This window comes from Perca fluviatilis, unplaced genomic scaffold (genome assembly GCF_010015445.1).
Source record: "Perca fluviatilis unplaced genomic scaffold, GENO_Pfluv_1.0 PFLUV_unplaced_scaf_1, whole genome shotgun sequence".
Lineage (NCBI taxonomy): Eukaryota > Metazoa > Chordata > Actinopteri > Perciformes > Percidae > Perca > Perca fluviatilis.
The window spans coordinates 120001-142500 of NW_024375502.1; the positions used below are offsets into that span (position 1 = coordinate 120001).

Sequence of the window (22500 nt, forward strand, 5' to 3'; positions counted from 1 at the left end):
CCGATCTCTTTTTGCATTTTATGACAGAAAGAGCTCTCATTGAGGAAACCGTGAAGAGTGAAGGAAAGCACCTAGACAGATAAGAGGAGCACAGGCAGGAGCTGCTGTGTGTGTGTGTTTGTGTGTGTTGTGTGTGTGTGTGTTGTGTGTGTGTGTGTGTGTGTGTGTTGTGTGTGTGTGCGTCTTGAAGGCACATGTGTGGCCATACACAGCACACGAGCTGTAGAGTTCATGAGGTTCATTACTGTAACGTTATCTGTGAAGTGTTTCCTACATTACCTTACAAGGATAGGGAAGTACATATACAGACCTGCCACACACACACACACACACAGACACACACACACACACACACACACACACACACAGGGCAACACACACACAACACACACAACACACACACACCCATACACACAACGGGGCGCAGCCAGCACACACACACACACACACACAGGGCCGCACACACACAGGATAGCACAGCCAGCACACACACACACACACACACACACACACACGGACGTACAGCAGCACACACACACACACACACACACACACACAGCACACACACACACACACACACACACACACACACACACACAGGACACAACACCACACAACGACACACACACAGCAACACACACACACACACACACACACACAGCACACACACACACACAAGGACACACACCCACACACACACACACACAACACACACAGCAGCACACACACACACACACACACACACACGGACACACAGCAGCACACACACACACACACAGGGACCAGGCACACACACACACACACACACACACACACACACACACACACACGGCACAGCGACACACGCACACACACACACACACACACACACACACACACACACACACACACACATGCAGAAGATTACTAATAATAATATTAGGGTGTAAATCCTCCATCATAACAGCAATGCTCCAAGGTCCAAACGCGCCTGGCTTTTAAAGGGAATGGGAGATGATCTCTGATTGGTTGATGAATGGGAGATGATCTCTGATTGGTTGATTGCATGTTACGCCCCAAAAACACCCCTCTGATTAATGAAGACACTAAGGACAACCCTTTAGGACCGGGCGCCCGGCACACAGACCCTTTTTACTGTCGTCAGACTAGTAAAAGTGGATTTGGACCCGGCCCTAAACACACCTGCACGCGGGCTCCCACACCGGACCTCAGATGGTTAAAATAGGGACAGACAGAGTTCTACTGGACTTGACCTCCTTTTCTACGCTCTTCCTGTGAAATCGCGGCATGTCTTTCCCTCTGTCCTCCTGTCCTCCTGTAGGGGCGCTGGAGAGGCAGCAGTTGGACAGACAGAGAGCAGAAGAAGAGGCTGCTGATGCGCGAGATGCTCTGCAGAAGGTACTAAGGCTCAGAAATCCCCAGAACCAGAACCAGAACCAGGAACCAGAACCCAGAGAGATGGCATATTCAGGCTGAGAAAGAGCTCCGTTAGAGTCAGCTGGGTGGTAGCCTACTTAGAAAATGTAATCATTAGTTTTGCTTGATTTGCTAAATTCTAGGACAGCTTTGGAACTTTTTGCTGACTTTTTCAGGCTTTATGTGGACCAAACTGGACGTGAAAAGACTTTATGAGACACAAGTTTTTTGTGATTGTTGAAGGCAAAAATCCCTTGATTATGTGGCACGTTTTCTTAAAAAATGTGATGGAATATGTGGGATATTTATGCAATTTTATGCGATGAAATTGCGGGAACTTGCAAAAAGAGATGAAAAAGAAGAAAAGTGATTCTCCCCAACAGCCTGCTTTTGATGATGAATTATATACTTTATAACGTTCCCATGGCAACCGGGGAAATGGCTGCTTTTGTGTGAAGTAAACGCAACATTTTTCAACTTTCTGCTAAGATATATTATGGAAATATATATACGAAATATGGAATGCCGTTTTATTCACAATTAAATAAATGTAAATAAATAATAAATAAATATGATTATGAAAAATAAATAAATTTAATTATTTCAAGGACTTTCATTTCATAAGTCCACATTTAATTATTTCACTCTCTATTTATTTCCAGTTCTTATATGTAAATCAGGGGGCGTGGTATCTCTCACATTCAGAACAAGGTGAATGGGACTTCTTTGGCAGACCAACAACAGGACAATTTTAACAATTTTCGCCATCTTATTCATCACTAAATTCACTTCTGAGAACGTTTTAAGCGAGAAATGAACTTTTTAGATTTCGAATATCGGTGCTTGCAAAATTGTTGCGCGAATTGACAATTTGCTTCAAAGTTTTCGGAGTTGAGGAGCTCCATATAGTAACGGGACAGCCAGCTAGCGTCTGCCAGGGGCTGCTAGCTCGTCGCTCGGAGAACCCAATTAAGCTGGAGGTCTCCACTCTATCTCTCACTCACACACACACACCACACACTTTAGGAGTATATTCATACAACATTATACATATGTGTGTGTGTGTGTCTGTGTAGTTGTGTGCTGATCAACCTTTAAACATCTGCAGAATCTCATTAAGAAATAGTTTGGATCATAGACTGTAAATATTACTATTATATTCATACATACAGTCTATGGTTTGGATGTTATTAAACGTAAAACAACACACAGGAACTTTATGCTTTTATTGTGAAAAGAGACAGAAATCAAAACTAAACATGACACATTTTTACACTTTCATGATCACAGCTTCCATCTTTAAAGGACAGGAAGTGGAAGAAGTTTACAATGTTCACCAGGAATCTGTTCAATCATTCTGAATTATTTTATACAAAGTTCATTCATTAGTTCATAACAATAACCTGAAGTATTTCTGTAAGTGTGATCCTGTACAGACTCAACTGATCAGCAGTGAGAAACAGGAGGAGACTCTCCGTCCTACAGAGGACACAGAGACACTGAGGAACCAGAAGACCAGAACCCAAACCCAGGATAGAGAGGCTGAGTGAATGTGGTGTTGAAGGTGTGGAGGTGGATCAGTGAGTCAGAGGAGACTGTGTAGAAGGACAGAGAGCCAGCAGGACAGTCCACATACACTGCTACTCTACCAGAGACAGAGGAGGAGGAGATGGATGTTCCTCTGTTATTGTGAAGGACAGAGTAACCATCATCAGAGCAGATCAGACTCCAGGACTGATCATTACATCCAAACACACAGTCAACACTGTCTCCTCTCCTCCTGATTCCTCTGTAACTCACTGATATATCAACCCCTCCTCTCCTCTGGACCTCCCAGTAACAGCGACCAGTCAGACCATCCCTACACAGCAGCTGATACCAGTAGTCAAACCTCTCTGGATGATCAGGATATGGCTGATCCTCCTCCACTAATGTCACCTTCCTGTTGTTGTCAGACAGTTTGAGTTTTCTGTTCACTGTGTTTGTGTCCAGTGTGAGTTCACAGGAATCTGACGGAGAGAAGGAGACACAACACAGCTGCAGTTATTAACCAATCAGCACTTTGATGATGACATCAGAGGGTCAGACCTGCCAACCTTGAAGAAATGTTATGAGTACCCCCCCGCGCACCAATCACCGACAGCCCACCACCAATATACGCTCCACCGTTGCACTCACCAATGAGAAACCTATGAGATACCTAACACCATACTACATCATATAATTTCACCAATCAAGATTTTTTAGTTACTCCATAACCATATACAAGTAGATCATAAATGTTATACAATTACTGATATCACTCCGAACATTGAATTGAAAACAAACATAGCCCATGGAAACTTCTTCCACCTGAAAATACATTGTTTGGCTCATCACTACCTTCTAGATTACAATAAATTATTATTACTGTGTAGAGTGGATGAATGGCTGTACGCATAGTGAAACTACTATACAAATGTTTTCTTATATCCTGTCCAATATTTTGTGCCCATATATTTGTTAGTCTAACCAACAGGAGGCAGAGAGAGCTAATACATATGCCTAAGTACTTCTGTGTTAAAGATGAGAGTCAGACCAGGTTAACATATAGCCTTCTTCTGATTACTGAAGGGAAATTAAGTAGTTTAAGTAATGATTTACTCATAAATCAACTCTAAATAGGCCTAAAGCAACTACTAAAAAAGCACAGATGGAAGCCTGACAGAGACACAATTATAGGCTAATAAATAACATGGGTCAGATATGCTTTTAAAAATTTGACATGGGTGACATTGCATTATGTCAGTTGCCATCACATCACATAAATAGCCTAACTGTTACCTTTATCTGACGTTAATCAGCACCTGGCCTTTCTAAAACCTTTTAGTTTTCTAGCCATTCCACCACTTTTCTAACTGCCCCCAACTAATGGGAAGGATGGACGGTGTGATAGGCTAGTCTATTGACACCAGTGTTGGACAAGTTACTGTCTATGTGAGGTAGTCTGGACATGAGGAGGTGTGATGAGGTTCTATATACTGTCTATGTGAGGTAGTCTGGACATGGGGAGGTGTGATGAGGTTCTATATACTGTCTATGTGAGGTAGTCTGGACATGAGGAGGTGTGATGAGGTTCTATATACTGTCTATGTGAGGTAGTCTGGACATGAGGAGGTGTGATGAGGTTCTATATACTGTCTATGTGAGGTAGTCTGGACATGAGGAGGTGTGATGAGGTTCTATATACTGTCTATGTGAGGTAGTCTGGACATGAGGAGGTGTGATGAGGTTCTATATACTGTCTATGTGAGGTAGTCTGGACATGAGGAGGTGTGATGAGGTTCTATATACTGTCTATGTGAGGTAGTCTGGACATGAGGAGGTGTGATGAGGTTCTATATACTGTCTATATGAGGTAGTCTGGACATGAGGAGGTGTGATGAGGTTCTATATACTGTCTATGTGAGGTAGTCTGGACATGAGGAGGTGTGATGAGGTTCTATATACTGTCTATGTGAGGTAGTCTGGACATGAGGAGGTGTGATGAGGTTCTATATACTGTCTATGTGAGGTAGTCTGGACATGAGGAGGTGTGATGAGGTTCTATATACTGTCTATGTGAGGTAGTCTGGACATGAGGAGGTGTGATGAGGTTCTATATACTGTCTATGTGAGGTAGTCTGGACATGAGGAGGTGTGATGAGGTTCTATATACTGTCTATGTGAGGTAGTCTGGACATGAGGAGGTGTGATGAGGTTCTATATACTGTCTATGTGAGGTAGTCTGGACATGAGGAGGAAAGGCCATCTCTCCCGTTAAGAAATCGTTCCGATATATACTGTCTATGTTCTGAACCTTTTTTTGAGGAGGTTCAGCCATGACATGCAAGCCTACAGTTATCTGGACAGCCTGGCTTGCTTGCTGAAGCACTGAATTGAATTAAAGGCGCGAAGCATTTGGCTAGGAGGGGCTATAGAAGAGGTATATAAGAAGGGAGGGGCAGGTGGGCGGAGGGTTAAAATGCAGCGCTCTGATTGGCCGAAAGCTTTTCACTCCACTCCTCAGCGGCAGAATCAACGTCATAGATGTAGATTGCATAGAAAGTGAAACCGGAGAAATGAGAGATGCAACTAAATGCGTACCTAGGGTCAAAATGCGTACATGTTGGCAGGTCTGGAGGGTTGAATGAGTGATGTCACAGTTCATGAATGAAATGTAAAACAGACTTACACTTCCTCAGACCTGGTGTCAACCATCTGACTCCAGCAGGCTCCACCCTGAAAGGAGGAGGGGAGGGGGGGGCATTACATCACTCTCTCACACACAGCTTCATCTGATCTAATGTAGGGCTGGAATTTACTCATTTATATTCAGATTTGGGCTGTCAATCAATTACTATATGAAATTCAGTTTAATTTCCTTTAAAGTGTCCAATCATAAGAGAAGTTCTTACTAGAGAGAGAGAGAGAGACAGACTTCTCTGCATCTCATATATCTATACTACTCTCCTCTTGTCATATAAACATATATATATATATATATATACATAATATATACATATAAATATAATAATATATATATTTATAAATATATATATATAATATATAGAATATATCATGTCATATAATATATAAGATTAATATATCTTAATATACATATCATATATAATAATACCATATAAATATATTAAATATAATATAATAGTAATATATATATATACATATTTATATATATATATATATATTTAAATATAAAATATATATATATAATAAATAATATATATATAAAATATAAATATATATATATATTTTATATTTTAATATATATATAAAAACATATAATATATATATATAATAATATAATAATATAATAATATAATATTAATATATAATATAATAAATATTTTATATATATCATATAATAATAAATATATATATATAATAATATATATGTATATATATATTTATGTATATATAAATAAATATGCATATATGTATTAATAAGTATTAATATGGATAATACTTGTGTTGTTAATAATAATAATGTAAATATGTATGTGATATTAAATAATGTATAAATAATAATGTTTAATATAAATAATAAGTAATAATGTTTTAAATAATATGTAATAATGTGTATGTATTAATATATTAATAATTGTAAAAATAATAATGGTGTTAGTAATAATGTTGTAATAAATAATAATAGTGTTTGGTGTTAATATGATTAATAATAAGTAATAATGTTTGTATATAATATGTTTTAATGTAATAATATTAATAATATATTATTAATGTTTTATGTTTTTTATAAATATAATAATAATATAATATAATAAATAATAATATTTATTGTATGTATATTATAATAATATGTAATAAATATGTATATGTGTGTAATATAATATAAATATTAAATTGTATTTGTAGTGTTTATGTAAAGTAATAAAATATATAAATATGTTGTATATATGTAATGTTTTAAATAATAAATGTTTTAATAATAAATAATAATAAGTAATATGATGTTATGTTTGTAATAATAATATAATGTTTTAAGTAATAATGTTTTAATATGTAAATAATAATAAATGTTTATGTTTTAAGTAATATGTAATTAATAAATTATGTTTATGTGATGTAATAAATGTTTGTATGTTTTATAATATGTATATTATTATTTATAATATATGTTATATAAATAATATGTAATATTGTAAATATGTTTATGTGATGTAGTTAATATGTTTTAATAATAAATAATATGTTTATGTTTAAAATAATAAATGTAAATAATAAGTGTAAATATGTTTATGTGTTTATGTTATGTTTTATGTTTGTATGTTTATGTTTTATGTTTATTTTTAAATATTGTTTTATTAATAAATATTTTATATATGTTTTTATATATTTTATTTTATATATGTTTGGTGTAAAATATAAATAATATAATAATAATATAATAATAATAATAAAATAATTAATATGTATGTTATGTGTATTAATATATATTATATGTAATGTGTATTGGGTGTATTATGTTATTGTATATAAATAATATAATAAATATATATTTGTGTGTTTATATATGGTGTATTTATGTGTGTATATGTTATTATGTATATGTGTATTATATATATGTGAGTATATATATATAGTGTGTATGTGTAAATAATAATATTGTTTAATATGTTTTATTGTGTTTAAGTATATATTTTATATGTAAATATGATAGTAATAAATATTAATATGGTTATGTGTATAGTATATAATAATATAATGTATATTATATATTTATGTTTTATTTTATTAGTGTTATGTATTTTATGTATGTCATATAATTATTAATATATATGTATAATTAATATGTTTCTTCTTTATGTAGTATGCATGTATGTACTATATTTTTATATATTTATTGTTCTTATGCATGTGTGTATGCATGTTATATTACTATATATATAATATGTGTAGTGCTCTCCTCTCTGTCTCCTCTCTGTCTCCTCTCCTCTCCTCTCCTCTCCTCCTCTCCTCTCTCTCTACCAAACTCACCTGTTTCTGTCAGAGAGAACGTGTTGTGTCAGCCTTTATACGAGCTAATGGACGTTAGCATTAGAGCTACCTGCTAGCTTATTCTCTTCTTCTCTTTTCTTTCCTTTTGTGTGAGTGTGTGAGTGTGCGCGCGCACACACACACACACACACAGACAGACAGACAGACAGACAGACAGACACACACAGACACACACAGACAGACAGACAGACACACACACACAGACAGACAGACACACACACACAGACAGACAGACACAGACACACACACACACACACACACACACACACACACACACACACAGACAGACACACAGACACACACACACACACACACACACAGACAGACACACACACACACACACACACACACACACACACACACACACACACAGACACACACACACACACAGTCAGCACCACTGGGTTCACTATGCCCTACTGCCTGACTGACTGATGTGAATAACCTGATTTCTCTGTGTGCCATGTAGCCTAAACATCATATCCTGAATATGATCAAAAACAGGATAATCCTCATGACTGGAATATTCATGTCCATGTAAACACATATGATACCAACAACATGCTAGATCCGTGGGTTCAGAGATAGCAGCGTCCATAGCAACCAGCAGTTTATCTACAGCAGTGGAGGGCTGTGTATTTTACACCTGGGCCTTCAGTACTGTTGCATCAAAAGACAGTAAACAACATAAGCATTCACCCTTTCTACTTCTTTCAAGATAAAACTCCAGCAGGGGGCGAGCATTGTGGAACCCATCATTGGCTTGTGTTTCCCTGGGGAACATTTAAACTGGTGCACCTTAATGTGAAATGTTTGGTGAAAAAGTAGGCTCGTTCAAGATGAGCCAGATCTGCGCAGATCTGCGCAGAATCGATCACCGGCGATCGGCGCCCAATGCATGCCGGTTAGATTTGTGTCCGACTTGATCCCGACTTGCTCTGACGTCATGCACACGTGGGCAACGATAATCTCACGAGACCAAGGGGGCGCGGTTCTGAAGACGCGGGTAAGCGCAGTTGCTTTTCACCGACTGCAAGAGCCAGGCGGACGCAGGCGGACCCAGGGCATGCTGGGAAACGCCGGCCTCTCAGCTGATCAAACAGCTGATTGGTTCAGAATCGACTCAACATGATGACGTTTTATATAAACTTTTCATTGATTTTGAATCGGAGGGATTTTAACTGCTATTTGTCTGATTTAAAGGCTTATTCTGTACAGAACACCTGTTGTGTGGCTGATAGTTACGTTTAGAAGTCAGAGAGACTAAATCTGTTCAGATTACGGATCATCTACAGTCTGTTGTTAATTAAAATCAGCAACAGATCGCATGTAGAGCATTCTGACAGCTACTCTGTCATAATAAAATCAACTGGAGACTGTGTAGGAGCTGATATATGGGTCTGATAACATTTTATTAAATCGGAATTCGGACCACAGTGTTTGTGTCACTTCCTGTTGAGCCTGAAGGCTGCTGGAGTCAGCTGGAAAACTGTCCGATTTGAGAGCGGACTTTTGTCACCGCCCCCTGCTGCTGCCGCCTGCTCTCGTCTACTTTACAAGCGAGGCGCACTTCATCTTGAACGAGCCTAGTATTTCACCGAAATCCCTTCATGAAAGAGGGAACTCTGAAAACTGGAGACACAACCGGTTGGAAAATGGACATTGTGTAAAATTGTTGCCAGTTAAGTTTATTTGTGTTGAGAATTGAGACCAATTGTCTAATTTGATAATTATATTTGGGAAACAATGATTGATGGCAAGCTAGTTGACAATTCTTTATTTTCATATTGTATTTGAAATGTATAGTTTTCAGTTAATATATTAATACCATATTGTCGGTGAAACTTGAGTCTATCTGTGTTTGTTTGATTTTGCTGGGAGAAGTTTATCCTTAGACTTAGTTAAATCTAATTGCTATTTATGATGTGGTTACAATGACTACAATGAAATGATATATTTAATCTTGAAAATGTCCTTAAAGTAATGAATGTTTTGTTTTTGCCTTTTAAAAGGTTATCAACCTAACTTACTACTACTGCTACTACAATCTTCTACTGCTATTAATAACTCCTCTGCTGCTTGTACCTACAAACTAAAATCCATATAAAACAAACTAAACTGGAATTAAACGAAAGAAGTCAGAAGAAATCTTAGTTTTCCCTTGCGTTCTTGAAGAGGCCTTTGTCAAGTTTGGGCAAAGAGCTGAAGTGTGAATCATACATAACTTGACAAGTACTATCCTACAGCAATTAAATCACCTTTGAATAACCTCACCATGACACTAGGACATTACCGTGTGGAATAACGTGATTTAACACAAGGCTCGACACTGTCTGCTGCATCACATATAGTCAAAATAAATGGAATTACCAAATAAACCAAAACAAACCCACAACAACCGGTCATATTTCCTCATACGGTGACCACAAAGCAATCAACAACACAAATTACACACTCCGTGATCAACAGGCCTCCCTACAAATTCCAGCCAAGCAGCGGGGGCTTAACACGCACAAAGACACAGCAGCCACTGACACTGCTCAAATCTTTAACGCCTAAAGCAAGCAGTAATAGCTATAAAATCATTTCACTAAAATGCAGACAAATCCTAGCTAGATATCTAGACGCACCCTAGTGTCAGCAATTTTATTTTGCAGCGAGGGGGTCTAGGCACTCTCCGTTGGCTTGCGAGCTGGAAAAACCAAACTCTGGTCAGGCCAATCACATTGTGTATAGAGTTGGTGGGCGGGGCTTATTGCTGCTGCTGCTGGAGAACTGCGGTCGTCTGGAAGACTTGGAGTTCAGCTTTTCTTTGAGAAAAGAACAAAGAACGGCACTGAAGTCATTCTTAAAAAAGGAAGATGTGTTTGGAGTTTTGCCGACTGGATACGGCAAAAGTTTAAAGTTTAATCTATCATCTAGCTTCGATACCTTCCTCGTTGGTCTGGTTGGTTGGACCGCTATCCTATTACGTGCAGAGGGAATATGAAAGACAACCGTTTATCCCGCCCTTCGGATTGAGCCCTGTCAATGGGGAGTTCCCAGACATAACAAGTTGATATGGGTCTGGCTTGTCAGGCTAGAAAAATCCATTAAACTTGATGTGGGTCTGGCTTGTCAGGCTAGCTTTTGGTAAGTTTTTAATGGATTTTTCTAGCCTGACAAGCCGGACCCAAATCAAGATGTTGGGTCTGGGAACTCACCATTGACGGAGCTCAGTCCGAGGGGCCGGATAAACGGTTATATATATATATATATATATATATATATATATATATATGAATAGGATAGCGCTCCAACCAACCAGAGCAACGAAGAAGGTAGCGGAGCTAGTTGATAGATTAAACTTTTGCTGTATCCGGTCGGCAAAACTCCAAACACATCTTCCTTTTTTAAGAATGATTTCTGTGCCGTTCTTTGTTCTTTTCTCAAAGAAAAGCTTAACTCCAAGTCTTCCGTAAGCCCCACCCACTGACTCAATGTGATTGGCCTGACCAAAATTTGGTTTTTCCAGCTCGCAATTCAACGGAGAGTGCCTAGACCCCCCTGGCTGCAAAATAAATTTGCTGCCGTCTAGATTTCTAGGCTAACCAAAAGCTGCTTATCATGTGAAGAAAAAGTAAATTTATTTTAGAAATTAATATATAGGCCTTTAATTATAAAAAATATAATTTTCTGACTCTGAAATCTCATTGCCAGCAGAGAAGGCCTTGCTGGGCCTGACAGCCAACCTCTGACCATACAGATCGAGTCATAATTATGAATATTCTGATTAATAGTGGATGGCGTGTGGGTGAAATAATGAGGAAAATATAACTGAACATAGCAGAGAGCAGAACAGACTATGTGCATTTACACATTGTTATCATTAGATGAGTGTCTCATAGAATAAAAATTACGCACAGTTCTAACAGGATTACGGCTGCTGCTAGCACCACTGCCACACTATCATTTACAGAGACCCAACAATTCCCGCAAGAGCAAGCATTTGGTGCAACAGTGAAACTTTCTCTGTAGAGAAACATCAACACTACTCTCACACGCACATATATTGTGATTGCACTGCAGGAACTAGGAAAAGAGCATTTTGAGGGACTTTTTTTAACTTAAAGTCGGTACTCTCCCAGCACAAGAGGAACTTTGTACAATAATTGGACCAGACGTCAGTGTACGTCTCTGATCGATCACATGAGCCATGCAGCACCGGCAGCTGACATTGTAAACTCCAGCTAACTAGTCTGCTGAAAGAGTAGATTAATGCTTCATCCACACACTCTTCTCACAGCGTAGAAAGCACATTGCTTTGTGCTAAGCTAGGCTAAACCTATCCTGGACTTCTGTCGAGTTGAAACTGACTTGATCCCGGGAATGAGGGAAAAACATCAATTATTAACAAAAGGGAGTTATCATTTTAGATCTTTTAGAGATGTTCTCCTTTAATACTTCCTACACAAATATCTCATTTTTGTTCATCAGTGTTTGTACCTGAGAGTGTCCAGTCTCCAGAGAGGATCCTTCAGTCCCTCTGAAAGTAGCTTCACTCCTGAGTCTCCTGGATGATTGTAGCTGAGGTCCAGCTCTCTCAGATGGGAGGGATTGGAGTTCAGAGCTGAGACCAGTGAAGTACAGCCTTCCTCTGTGATCAAACAGCCTGACAGACTGCAAACACACAGAACAACACAGTGAAACCCTCTCTCAACACGGGGAGCTTGCTGTCCAGGTACATTTTGGTCCACATTAAGAATAAATATTTAAAATAATCTGTTTTTTAATTATTCAACAACAAAAGTAAATGAAAAATCCTCAGGGAAACGAACTCTGAGTCTAAAAATGAATGATTATGTAATTAATAAATACTGCGGAAGTTTATCATATCAACAGACACAAAGCTACATGTTAGCTGTTTTGTCAACTAAAGTTAATCAGAGTTTAAATGGTCATCAGTTGAATGGGTTAATGAATCCTGACCTGAGAGTCACCAGTGTGCAGTGTGGACTCCTCAGTCCAACACAGATCAGCTTCCCTCCTGAATCCTGCAGGTTGTTGTTACTCAGGTCCAGCTCTCTCAGACTAGAGGACTGGGAGCTGAGAACTGAGGACAGAGCTTCACAGCTTCTCCTGACAGATTACAGCCACTCAAACTAAAAAGGATATTCAGACAGTCCATTTAATAATTGATACATTAAGAAACAAAAGAGCTTAGGTAGCAATCTTTTTTAATAAAAGGTTGAATAACCTGAGAGTTTCCAGTGTGCAATGTGGACTCTTCAGTCCATCAGAGATCAGCTTCACTCCTGAATCCTGCAGCTCGTTGTTACTCAGGTCCAGCTCTCTCAGACTAGAGGACTGGGAGCTGAGAACTGAGGACAGAGCATCACAGCTTCTCTCTGACAGATTACAGCCACTCAACCTAAAAAGGATATTCAGACAGTCCATTTAATAATTGATAAATTAAGAAAAAAAAGAGCTTAGGTAGCATTCTTTTTTAATTAAAGGTTGAATAACCTGAGAGTTTCCAGTGTGAAGTGTAGACTCTTCAGTCCATCAGAGATCAGCTTCACCCCTGAATCCTGCAGCTTGTTGTTACTCAGGTCCAGCTCTCTCAGACTAGAGGACTGGGAGCTGAGAAGTGAGGACAGAGCTTCACAACTTCTCTCTGACAGATTACAGCCACTCAGTCTGGAGAGAAAACAGGAAGTAAAAAGTTATTATATTTATCTCCTGTTGAAAGATATCAGAGTATTTATTGATGAATAAATCCCACTTACAGAGCTTTGTTGGAGGCTTTGACCACTGGCAGCAGCCTCAGAAGAGCCTCCTCTGAAGCAGAGTATTTCTTCAGGTCAAACACATCCAGATCTTCTTCTGATGACAGTAAGATGAAGACCAGAGCTGACCACTGAGCAGGAGACAGTTTATCTGTGGAGAGACGTCCTGAACTCAGGGACTGTTGGATCTGCTCCACTAGAGAACGATCATTCAGTTCATTCAGACAGTGGAACAGATTGATGCTTCTCTCTGCAGACAGATTCTCACTGATCTTCTTCTTGATGTACTTGACTGTTTCCTGATTCGTCTCTGAGCTACTTCCTGTCTGTGTCAGCAGACCTCGTAGGAGACTCTGATTGGTCTGCAGTGAAAGACCCAGGAGGAAGCGGAGGAACAAGTCCAGGTGTCCATTTGGACTTTGTAAGGCCTTGTCCACAGCACTCTGGTGGAGATGTTTTAGTTTTTCTTTGAAGACTTTAGGCAGCCATGATGTTGTTTGTTCTTCTGACAGCAGGTTGACTCCAGAGTTGGTGAATGTCAGATGGACATGAAGAGCAGCCAGAAACTCCTGAACACTCAGATGGACGAAGCAGAACACCTTGTCCTGGTACAGTCCTCTCTCCTCTTTAAAGATCTGTGTGAACACTCCTGAGTACACTGAGGCTGCTGTGATATCGATGCCACACTCTGTCAGGTCTGATTCATAGAAGATCAGGTTGCCTTTCTGCAGCTGCTCAAAAGCCAGTTTCCCCAGAGACTTGATCATCTTCCTGCTCTCTGGACTCCAGTGTGGATCTGTCTCAGCTCCTCCATCATACTTGATGTTCTTCACTTTGGACTGAACCACCAGGAAGTGGATGTACATCTCAGTCAGGGTCTTGGGCAGCTCTCCTCCCTCTCTGGTCTTCAACACGTCCTCCAGAACTGTAGCAGTGATCCAGCAGAAGACTGGGATGTGGCACATGATGTGGAGGCTTCGTGATTTCTTGATGTGGGAGATGATTCTGCTGGCCTGCTCCTCATCTCTGAATCTCTTCCTGAAGTACTCCTCCTTCTGAGGGTCAGTGAACCCTCTGACCTCTGTCACCATGTCAACACACCCAGGAGGGATCTGATTGGCTGCTGCAGGTCGTGTGGTTATCCAGAGGCGAGCAGAGGGAAGCAGATTCCCCCTGATGAGGTTTGTCAGCAGCACACCCACTGAGGTGGACTCTGTTACATCAGTCAGGATCTCAGTGTTGAGGAAGTCCAGAGGAAGTCGACACTCATCCAGACCGTCAAAGATGAACACAACCGGTAACTCTTCAAACCTGCAGATTCCTGCTTCTTTGGTTTCACTAAAGAAGTAATCAACAAGTTCCACCAAGCTGTACTTTTTCTTTTTCAGCACATTCAGCTCTCTGAAGGTGAATGGAAATGTGAACTGGATGTCCTGGTTAACTTTGTCTTCAGCCCAGTCCAGAGTGAACTTCTGTGTTAAGACTGTTTTCCCGATGCCAGCCACTCCCTTTGTCAGCACTGTTCTGATTGGTTCATCTCTTCCAGGTGGGGTTTTAAAGATGTCTTTACATATGATTGTTGTTTCTGGTCTGTCTGGTTTCCTGGATGCTGTTTCAATCTGTCTGACCTCATGTTCAGCATTGACCTCTGCAGTCCCTCCCTTTGTGATGTAGATCTCTGTGAACATCTGATTCAGAAGGGTTGGGTTTCCTTCTTTAGCAATCCCCTCAAACACACACTGGAACTTCTTGTTTAGTTTAGATTTGAGTTTACGCTTACAAACTCCAGCTGAACTTCCTGAATGAATACAGAACAATGAAGATCAGTAAGTGATTTATAAAGAAACATGAATATACTTTGACCCATTTCTGGAGATAGTAGTAAACGTCTCATTAGTCCAGCATGTTCAATCTTTAGAGAAATCCTCTTACTGCTCTGCAGACAGTCAGCCAGCTCATCCTGCTTCATTCTCCTCAGGAAGTGCAGTGTGATCTTCAGAAATGCCTCTCTGCTGCTCCTATGCTCTTCATCCTCATCCTCCCACTGACTCTCTGAGCATTCTGGGTAATCCTGACTCAGAATCTTCTGGATCTTCTTCAGCTCGTTCTTCACAAAAGTGAAGATGTTGTCCTCCAGCAGCTGGAACAGAAGATTATATGAATCAAATCAATCTGAAATGGAAGGAAACATCAGATCCATTTTGGACAGACTGACAATACTCTGGTCTAAAACGTGCAGCATGGAGATGATTGTGAACAGAATAGATGTAAAAGTAGTTTCTGTAAATGTACAGACCATATAAATGGAGTCCAGGTGTGTTTGATGCTGCTGGGCAGACTGACCAATGGGAACCTCTGAGCTCTCCTGGTCCACTCTGTGTAGGAATCAGGAAGAATTAGCTCACATCATGTCTGTCCACACAGAGACAAACACAAGGCAAAGGTCCTGTGACTTAAAGTGTTGATAACAACATTGAATCAGATGGTTTCCCCTGACATTAAAGTGTTGGTGCTAGTGCTGACCCCATTGTGAATCAAGATAAAGAACTAAGAAGTAAACAAGGTCTACAACATGGTTGGCCTAAAGAACTCCTACAGCAGCAGACTGGTATCATGAGGCCAGGAGGTCTGCATCTTCTGTGGTCATGGAGCCTAATATTTGTAGGTAAAAGAAGTTTGGAGCGTCAACGGTGAAAAACCTTCAGTTGGCCTGAAAACGATTTTGGCAAACCATCAGCCGACTCAGGAGGGGGAAGCAGAGCTTAGATGGCCTGTTTGTAGTCGGGGAGAACTGCTGACCTGGACTGAGGATACTGTTGGATGGTGGTTCCCTTTTTTTGTTTCCCCTTTTTGACTTCTGATCTGACATCCAACTAGCAAACCCACATGCAACATTTGGGGAGAATTTAGCATTTTGACCAATTTGGGTCAGGAGACTTGGGGGGGAAATCTGGTCATGAAGCCACTCACTGAAACTTGGCTTTAACTTCCAGATTCAAATGGTCTTCTCATGGCATATAGTGTCCTGATCAAAAGCGCTTTTGCACACATCTTTTCTGGGGAAGGTGCGTCGGAAAAGGCAAATGTTACCAGCAATACTTGTTGAAGAAGTCCCAGTATTTGCATGTGTAATGGACAGTGTTAGGGACTTCTTCAAAAAATAGTCCCCTTGGTATTCCCAGTTGGAGAAGAACATTTGGGAAGAATTTTGCCATTCATGATTTTTAGCCTACGCTATGGCTATGGGAGATTTAAAATGCTTTTTAATGGGGATAAAACACCAGATAATACTGGACCAAACAAGGTCACTGGACAGCTTTCAGATGTGAGAATATAAATATATGTGAAGAAGAAAGATGCTGAAAATAAATTCAAAAACTTCTCCGGATACATAAAAGTTAAAACATGAATCAGCAATATTATAATATTAACAGCTTACCTCTTTCCAACAGAGGAATGTTGACCTTTAAAGTCAATATAGTAATCATATGACTGGTCACTCTTGAAGGACACACAGCTGGGTTCAGGTTCAGCAGAGTCTGGTCTTTGATGGATCCTGTTAGACAGAGAGTAAGACAACAGGGATGGAAATTCACTTTTTAGTGTTCAGACACAAAAACAGCTGGAGATGCAACTAAAACAAGATTAATACAAAGAAGTTCAATAAACTATACAAAAACTGTGTTAAAAAAGCTAAAATACCAGAGAAAAATCTGGTCCTGATAGAAAAACACATTTATTGAGGGTCACATGTTCAGTTAAAGTCTTTCTGCATAAAATATAATATTAATATTAATGTCTGTAGGCCTAATTATTAACAATTAAATGCCAATAATGCTTTACTTTCTGTCCAAAACTCAATAAAAATATATTTTGAAATCAGAATTAAAATATTTAAAAAAGAAAATGTTTTTGTCTAAACAGAAAGATATTTTGAGTGAGACAGGAAATTATTTTGCAAAATCATTCTCATTTCAGTCATCAACTACAATAATTCCTTTCCACAAAGATACACTGAAATAAGAGTACCCTGTAGGGAAATATTGACATTCTTTTCTTTCTCAGTTTCACCAGTGATGACCTTAAGGGTATGACATAATGTCTTTGGGTTGGTAGAAGAATGGTAAATCTTCAAACCAGGTCCAATATTAAATGAGATCTACAGTTGAAGACTGGTCTTACTGGACAGCTTTCAGATATGACAATATAAATGTATGTGAAGAAGAAAGATGCTGAAAATAAATTCAAAAATTTCTCTGGATACATAAAAGTTAAAACATGAATCAGCAATAGTATAATATTATTAACAGCTTACCTCTTTTCAGCAGAGGATTGTTGACCTTTAAAGTTAATATAGAATTCATTTGACTTGTTACTCTTGAAGGACACACAGCTGGGTTCAGGTTCAGGATCAGGTTCAGGATCAGGTTCAGGATCAGGTTCAGGATCAGGTTCAGGAGACTCTGGTTTCTGCTGCGTCCTGATAGAAAAACATTTATTGAGGGTCACATGTTCAGGTAAAGTCTTCCTGAAAAAAATATAATATTAATATGAATATGTATATAGGCCTAATTATTAACAATATCATGCCAATAATGCTTTAAATTCTGTCCAAAACTCAAAAAAATATATCTTTTGAAACCAGAATGAAAATATTTTAAAAAATAAAACAATTTGGTCTGAACAGAAAGATATTTTGAGTGAGACAGGAAATTGTTTAGCAAAAATATTCTCATTTCAGTCATCAGCTACAATAATTCCTTTCCACAAAAAAAACACTTTATTTGAAGGAGTGTGCATGAGACTGACATGACCCAAAACAACCCAGATGGGACGTAGTTACATCCAATGAGACTCGTTCCAGTTTGCTGGATGTTCACAACTCACCTCAATCTTCTTTTTTTAACGTTTCAATTTCCCCTTCAATTTGCTCTTTCTGCAATTCAAGTCTCTCCATCAATCCTCTCTCCTCCATTTCTCTCTCCTCCATTTCTATTCGCCTCTCCCTTAAAGGTCTTTTTATGAAAGTATTGGTATCTCCATGGAACGGTGTCTCTTCATGGACACAGCTGCATTCAGGTCCAGGTCCAGGTCCAGGTTCAGGTTCAGGTTCAGCAGGGTCTGGTCTCTGATGGGTCCTATTAGAAAGAGAGGAAGACCACTTTTTAATCTCCAGGAACAGACGCTGCTGGACGAACTAGAAGCTATCAAGCAGAAAATAAAGTCTGAATCTCTTCACTGAATGATTTCTGCTCTCTGCTCATCCTGCTCTGTCATTCATTCTCTTTCTGGGAGAACAGGAACATTGGAAAGACTCCAGGACTAATGTCATCTTTCTGTCCTCTAATGGAGACAAGACTCCAGGACTAATGTCATCTTTCTGTCCTCTAATGGAGACAAGACTCCAGGACTAATGTCATCTTTCTGTCCTCTAATGGAGACAAGACTCCAGGACTAATGTCATCTTTCTGTCCTCTAATGGAGACAAGACTCCAGGACTAATGTCATCTTTCTGTCCTCTAATGGAGACAAGACTCCAGGACTAATGTCATCTTTCTGTCCTCTAATGGAGACAAGACTCCAGGACTAATGTCATCTTTCTGTCCTCTAATGGAGACAAGACTCCAGGACTAATGTCATCTTTCTGTCCTCTAATGGAGACAAGACTCCAGGACTAATGTCATCTTTCTGTCCTCTAATGGAGACAAGACTCCAGGACTAATGTCATCTTTCTGTCCTCTAATGGAGACAAGACTTCAGGACTAATGTCATCTTTCTGTCCTCTAATGGAGACAAGACTCCAGGACTAATGTCATCTTTCTGTCCTCTAATGGAGACAAGACTCCAGGACTAATGTCATCTTTCTGTCCTCTAATGGAGACAAGACTCCAGGACTAATGTCATCTTTCTGTCCTCTAATGGAGACAAGACTCCATTATGACAATCAGTCTCACCTTTCTGTCCTGTGTATTGAATGTAAAAACAGGATTTAAAGTGGAGCTGTTGCATGAGTCTTTAAGGAGAAACTCTGTTTTACAGACCTGTCCATTAAATCAACTATCCATTCAGCCCGGTCTCACCGGTTTTTGTTGTTTTTTACGTCGTGGACAACACGAAAATGTGAACCAATGTATTTCAATGTGCAGCATATTACGTGGCCACAGAACGAAATTGTAGGGAGTAATATAAAAAGCCGAAAATCCGCGTAGGGAGGTTGTTCGGGGTGGTGGATGGGACAAACAACACAGGGCTTTCACACCGGAGACCGGGCGTGTGGCAGTTCCTTTGTCGGCGTGTCCCGCGTGTGACGGTTCCTTACCCAGTTCTTTTTTTTCCTAACCCCAACCGTCTCGTTATTGTGGCGTTTCATTTCCCGTGTCCTGCGAGTGGCGGCCCGCGAGTGCCGTTGTTTGCCGGCGTGTGGCGCCTCATTTCCCCGATCGCGAGTGGCGGCCCGTGCCGTTGTTTTTTTCGGCCGCCTCCGGGCCCCTCCCGGCGTCCTTTCCCCGGGCGCCTCCCGGCGTCCTTTCCCCGGGCGCCTCCCGGCTTACGGAGCGACCTTTTCGGCCACCTCCCGGCGTCCTTTCACCGAGAAAAAAAACAGTTACACGTAAAAAACGAGAAAAACGTCTCCGTGAACACGTATCAATAGATTAAGAATAACGTGTACATTTACACAAACTGCCGTGAGACCGGGTTGATCCATTAGTCCATCAAATCCTTTGAGTGTTAGTGGACTGAGAATGTCTTTAATTAAAAGAGAGCAGATCTGGGCTCAGGTCCCTGATGTAAAAGCCTTCTTACTGCATTATATTCTATATCTTTACATGTTTAAGTGTTACCTGCCTCCTGAGTTTTGTGTTCTCCTTCAAATAAATAAAGAAGTTTGTAAGAGCCTAAATGCAGTCATTTATGTTTTGATAATTGGAATACAACAATTTCCTTTACCATTCTCACCTTCTCTCTCTGGCTCTCTGCATAATTTTTTGGAAGGTGATTTTGCACTGTTCTATGTTTTCCTTGTGTAAACGTAAATAACTAAACTTTTACTGTGTGGTCCTGAGGATTTTTTGTGGATCCAGCACCAGGAAAACTGAATCACCTAAATGAAAAAAATAAACTACTGTTTGTGTAGTGTTCAATGTGTTATCTGTCTTGTTGGTCTTTATTCCCCATTGAAGTTCCACAAAAATGTTGTGTTTGCATTTTCAATGTGGTTTGAAGTGAATTTTTAGGGTAAGACGGAGGGGGGAGAGGGAGGGAGGGGAGAAAGAGGGGGGGAGGGAGGGAGGGGAGAAAGAGGAGGGAGGGAGGGGAGAAAGAGGAGGGGAGGGGAAAAAGAGGGGGAGGGAGGAGGAGGGGGGCACTTCAACGGCGCAGCGCTGCACTTCTAGTGACACAAGCGCTTGTGCTGCTTGAGGTTGCTGTTATAGCCTCATTTCAGTCAAGGGGAAAATGTCAAGAAGACAACAAAGTTTGCTTAACTTGTTCAAATACTCTGGCCAGTCGGATCTCAAACAAACAAAAAACATTTCTGCTGATCAAGAATGTGGAGACCACGGTGGGTTTCTTGGTTAATTCTTGGAATAGCCTCCCCGTCTCCTTGAGATCGCTGTCCTCTTTATATGAGTTTAAACTCAAACTAAAGTTCTATCTCTCGGAGCGTGCATTTCTCTAAATTCTTATTTTTAATTATGTTTTTGCTGTCTTAAGGATGTTTATTCTATTATCTTCTCTGAATCTTGTTATGTGAAGCACAGTGGTCAACTTCTGTTGTGTTTACTTGTGCTATACAAATAAATGAAATTAATTTAATAGTACGATGGATAACTGCTGCTTGTGAAAACGATTGTTGCTGTGTTTTATTTATTTTTTTACATTTCACACCGATGCAGTGCAATGTTCTGAAATAAAATTAAACATTGCCCTGATGTACACACAGCGTTGTTTAGGTTTTTTTAGTCAGAGAAGCTACTAGGCAGTGTAATTATTATTTTTTTTGTTCCGTTACCTCCAACCCCCTTTTTTAGATCCACCCCCCCACTGCGATCCGAGACCTTACACTTTACATATTAAGCACTCATTGAATTTGAACACAGAGTTGCATCATAAAGAAGTGCCACTAGTTCCTGTTGGAGGAGTGCCAGCTCATAGTGATGCAGTTCCATATTAGTTGATTTAGTTAGAGAATAAAAGAGCTGAGTCATGTTGTCTCCACATCAGTCCTGTCAGTGAATAGAACGACCGACACTAACTGCTGCAGACAGATTTCTGATCTTCAACACAAGAGTCCTTAACACTTTCTCAGCAAATAAGAAGTGAAGTAGAAACATTATATTTAACATTACAGAGCCAGAAACTAACCCTGAAGAGACCAAAGACTAACTTGGCAGAAAAATCACAATTAGATTGTTTCCCCCACATGGTTGAGCCCTAATGCCCAGATAACTAACGTGGAGAGAAAACTATGTACACATAGGCAGGACTTATGGAGGGGGGCTTTTTACAAGATTTGTTACTTTTTTAAGGTTTCTGTCGCCTTTTTGGAATAATGTTTGACTTTCTTTCCGATATTTTAGCCCAAAGTCCACAGAGGCAGCCCGGTTGGTAACTTGAATTCATCAGAGCCAGCTGTAAATGAAGATTGCATTTCGTTGGACAATTCTGTTGTATAATGACAATAAAGCCGAACCTTGAACCTTTTCTCAGAAACAGTAGAGTTGTGTTGTGTCTCACTTTACTCTGATGGAGACGACCGTTT

General features: G+C 39.6%; 1 protein-coding gene, 2 long non-coding RNA genes and 1 pseudogene across 6 annotated transcripts in view; 2 read left to right on the forward strand and 2 right to left on the reverse strand.

The window, feature by feature from the left end:
* Positions 1 to 22500, forward strand: part of LOC120554981 — a 211745-nt pseudogene that overhangs the window by 119688 nt on the left and 69557 nt on the right.
* The window catches only part of LOC120555005, a 33800-nt gene that overhangs the window by 1065 nt on the left and 10235 nt on the right, over positions 1 to 22500 (forward strand). The window lies entirely within an intron of this gene.
* Positions 2819 to 22500, reverse strand: part of LOC120554976 (NLR family CARD domain-containing protein 3-like) — a 77872-nt gene continuing 58190 nt past the window's right edge. The window contains exons 7-14 of one of the 3 annotated variants that reach the window (XM_039793823.1): positions 17179 to 17295; positions 16036 to 16114; positions 15672 to 15879; positions 13740 to 15537; positions 13477 to 13650; positions 13208 to 13381; positions 5630 to 5676; positions 2819 to 3425 (exon numbers count right to left, since the gene is read on the reverse strand). In XM_039793823.1, coding sequence (XP_039649757.1) covers positions 2896 to 3425; positions 5630 to 5676; positions 13208 to 13381; positions 13477 to 13650; positions 13740 to 15537; positions 15672 to 15879; positions 16036 to 16114; positions 17179 to 17295 — 3127 coding nt within the window. In that variant the 3' untranslated portion in view covers positions 2819 to 2895. Of the gene's footprint in view, positions 3426 to 5629; positions 5677 to 12963; positions 13113 to 13207; positions 13382 to 13476; positions 13651 to 13739; positions 15538 to 15671; positions 15880 to 16035; positions 16115 to 17178; positions 17296 to 22500 lie in introns of those variants that run through there. The other 2 variants (XR_005638584.1, XR_005638585.1) reach the window with 2 other exon arrangements.
* Positions 18097 to 22500, reverse strand: part of LOC120555001 — a 4519-nt gene continuing 115 nt past the window's right edge. Inside the window, exons 1-3 of one of the 2 annotated variants that reach the window (XR_005638602.1) lie at positions 22432 to 22500; positions 18627 to 18867; positions 18097 to 18219 (exon numbers count right to left, since the gene is read on the reverse strand). The exon at positions 22432 to 22500 is cut by the window's right edge and continues 115 nt beyond it. This is a non-coding gene — a long non-coding RNA (uncharacterized LOC120555001). Of the gene's footprint in view, positions 18220 to 18626; positions 18878 to 22431 lie in introns of both variants that reach the window. The other variant, XR_005638601.1, reaches the window with a different exon arrangement.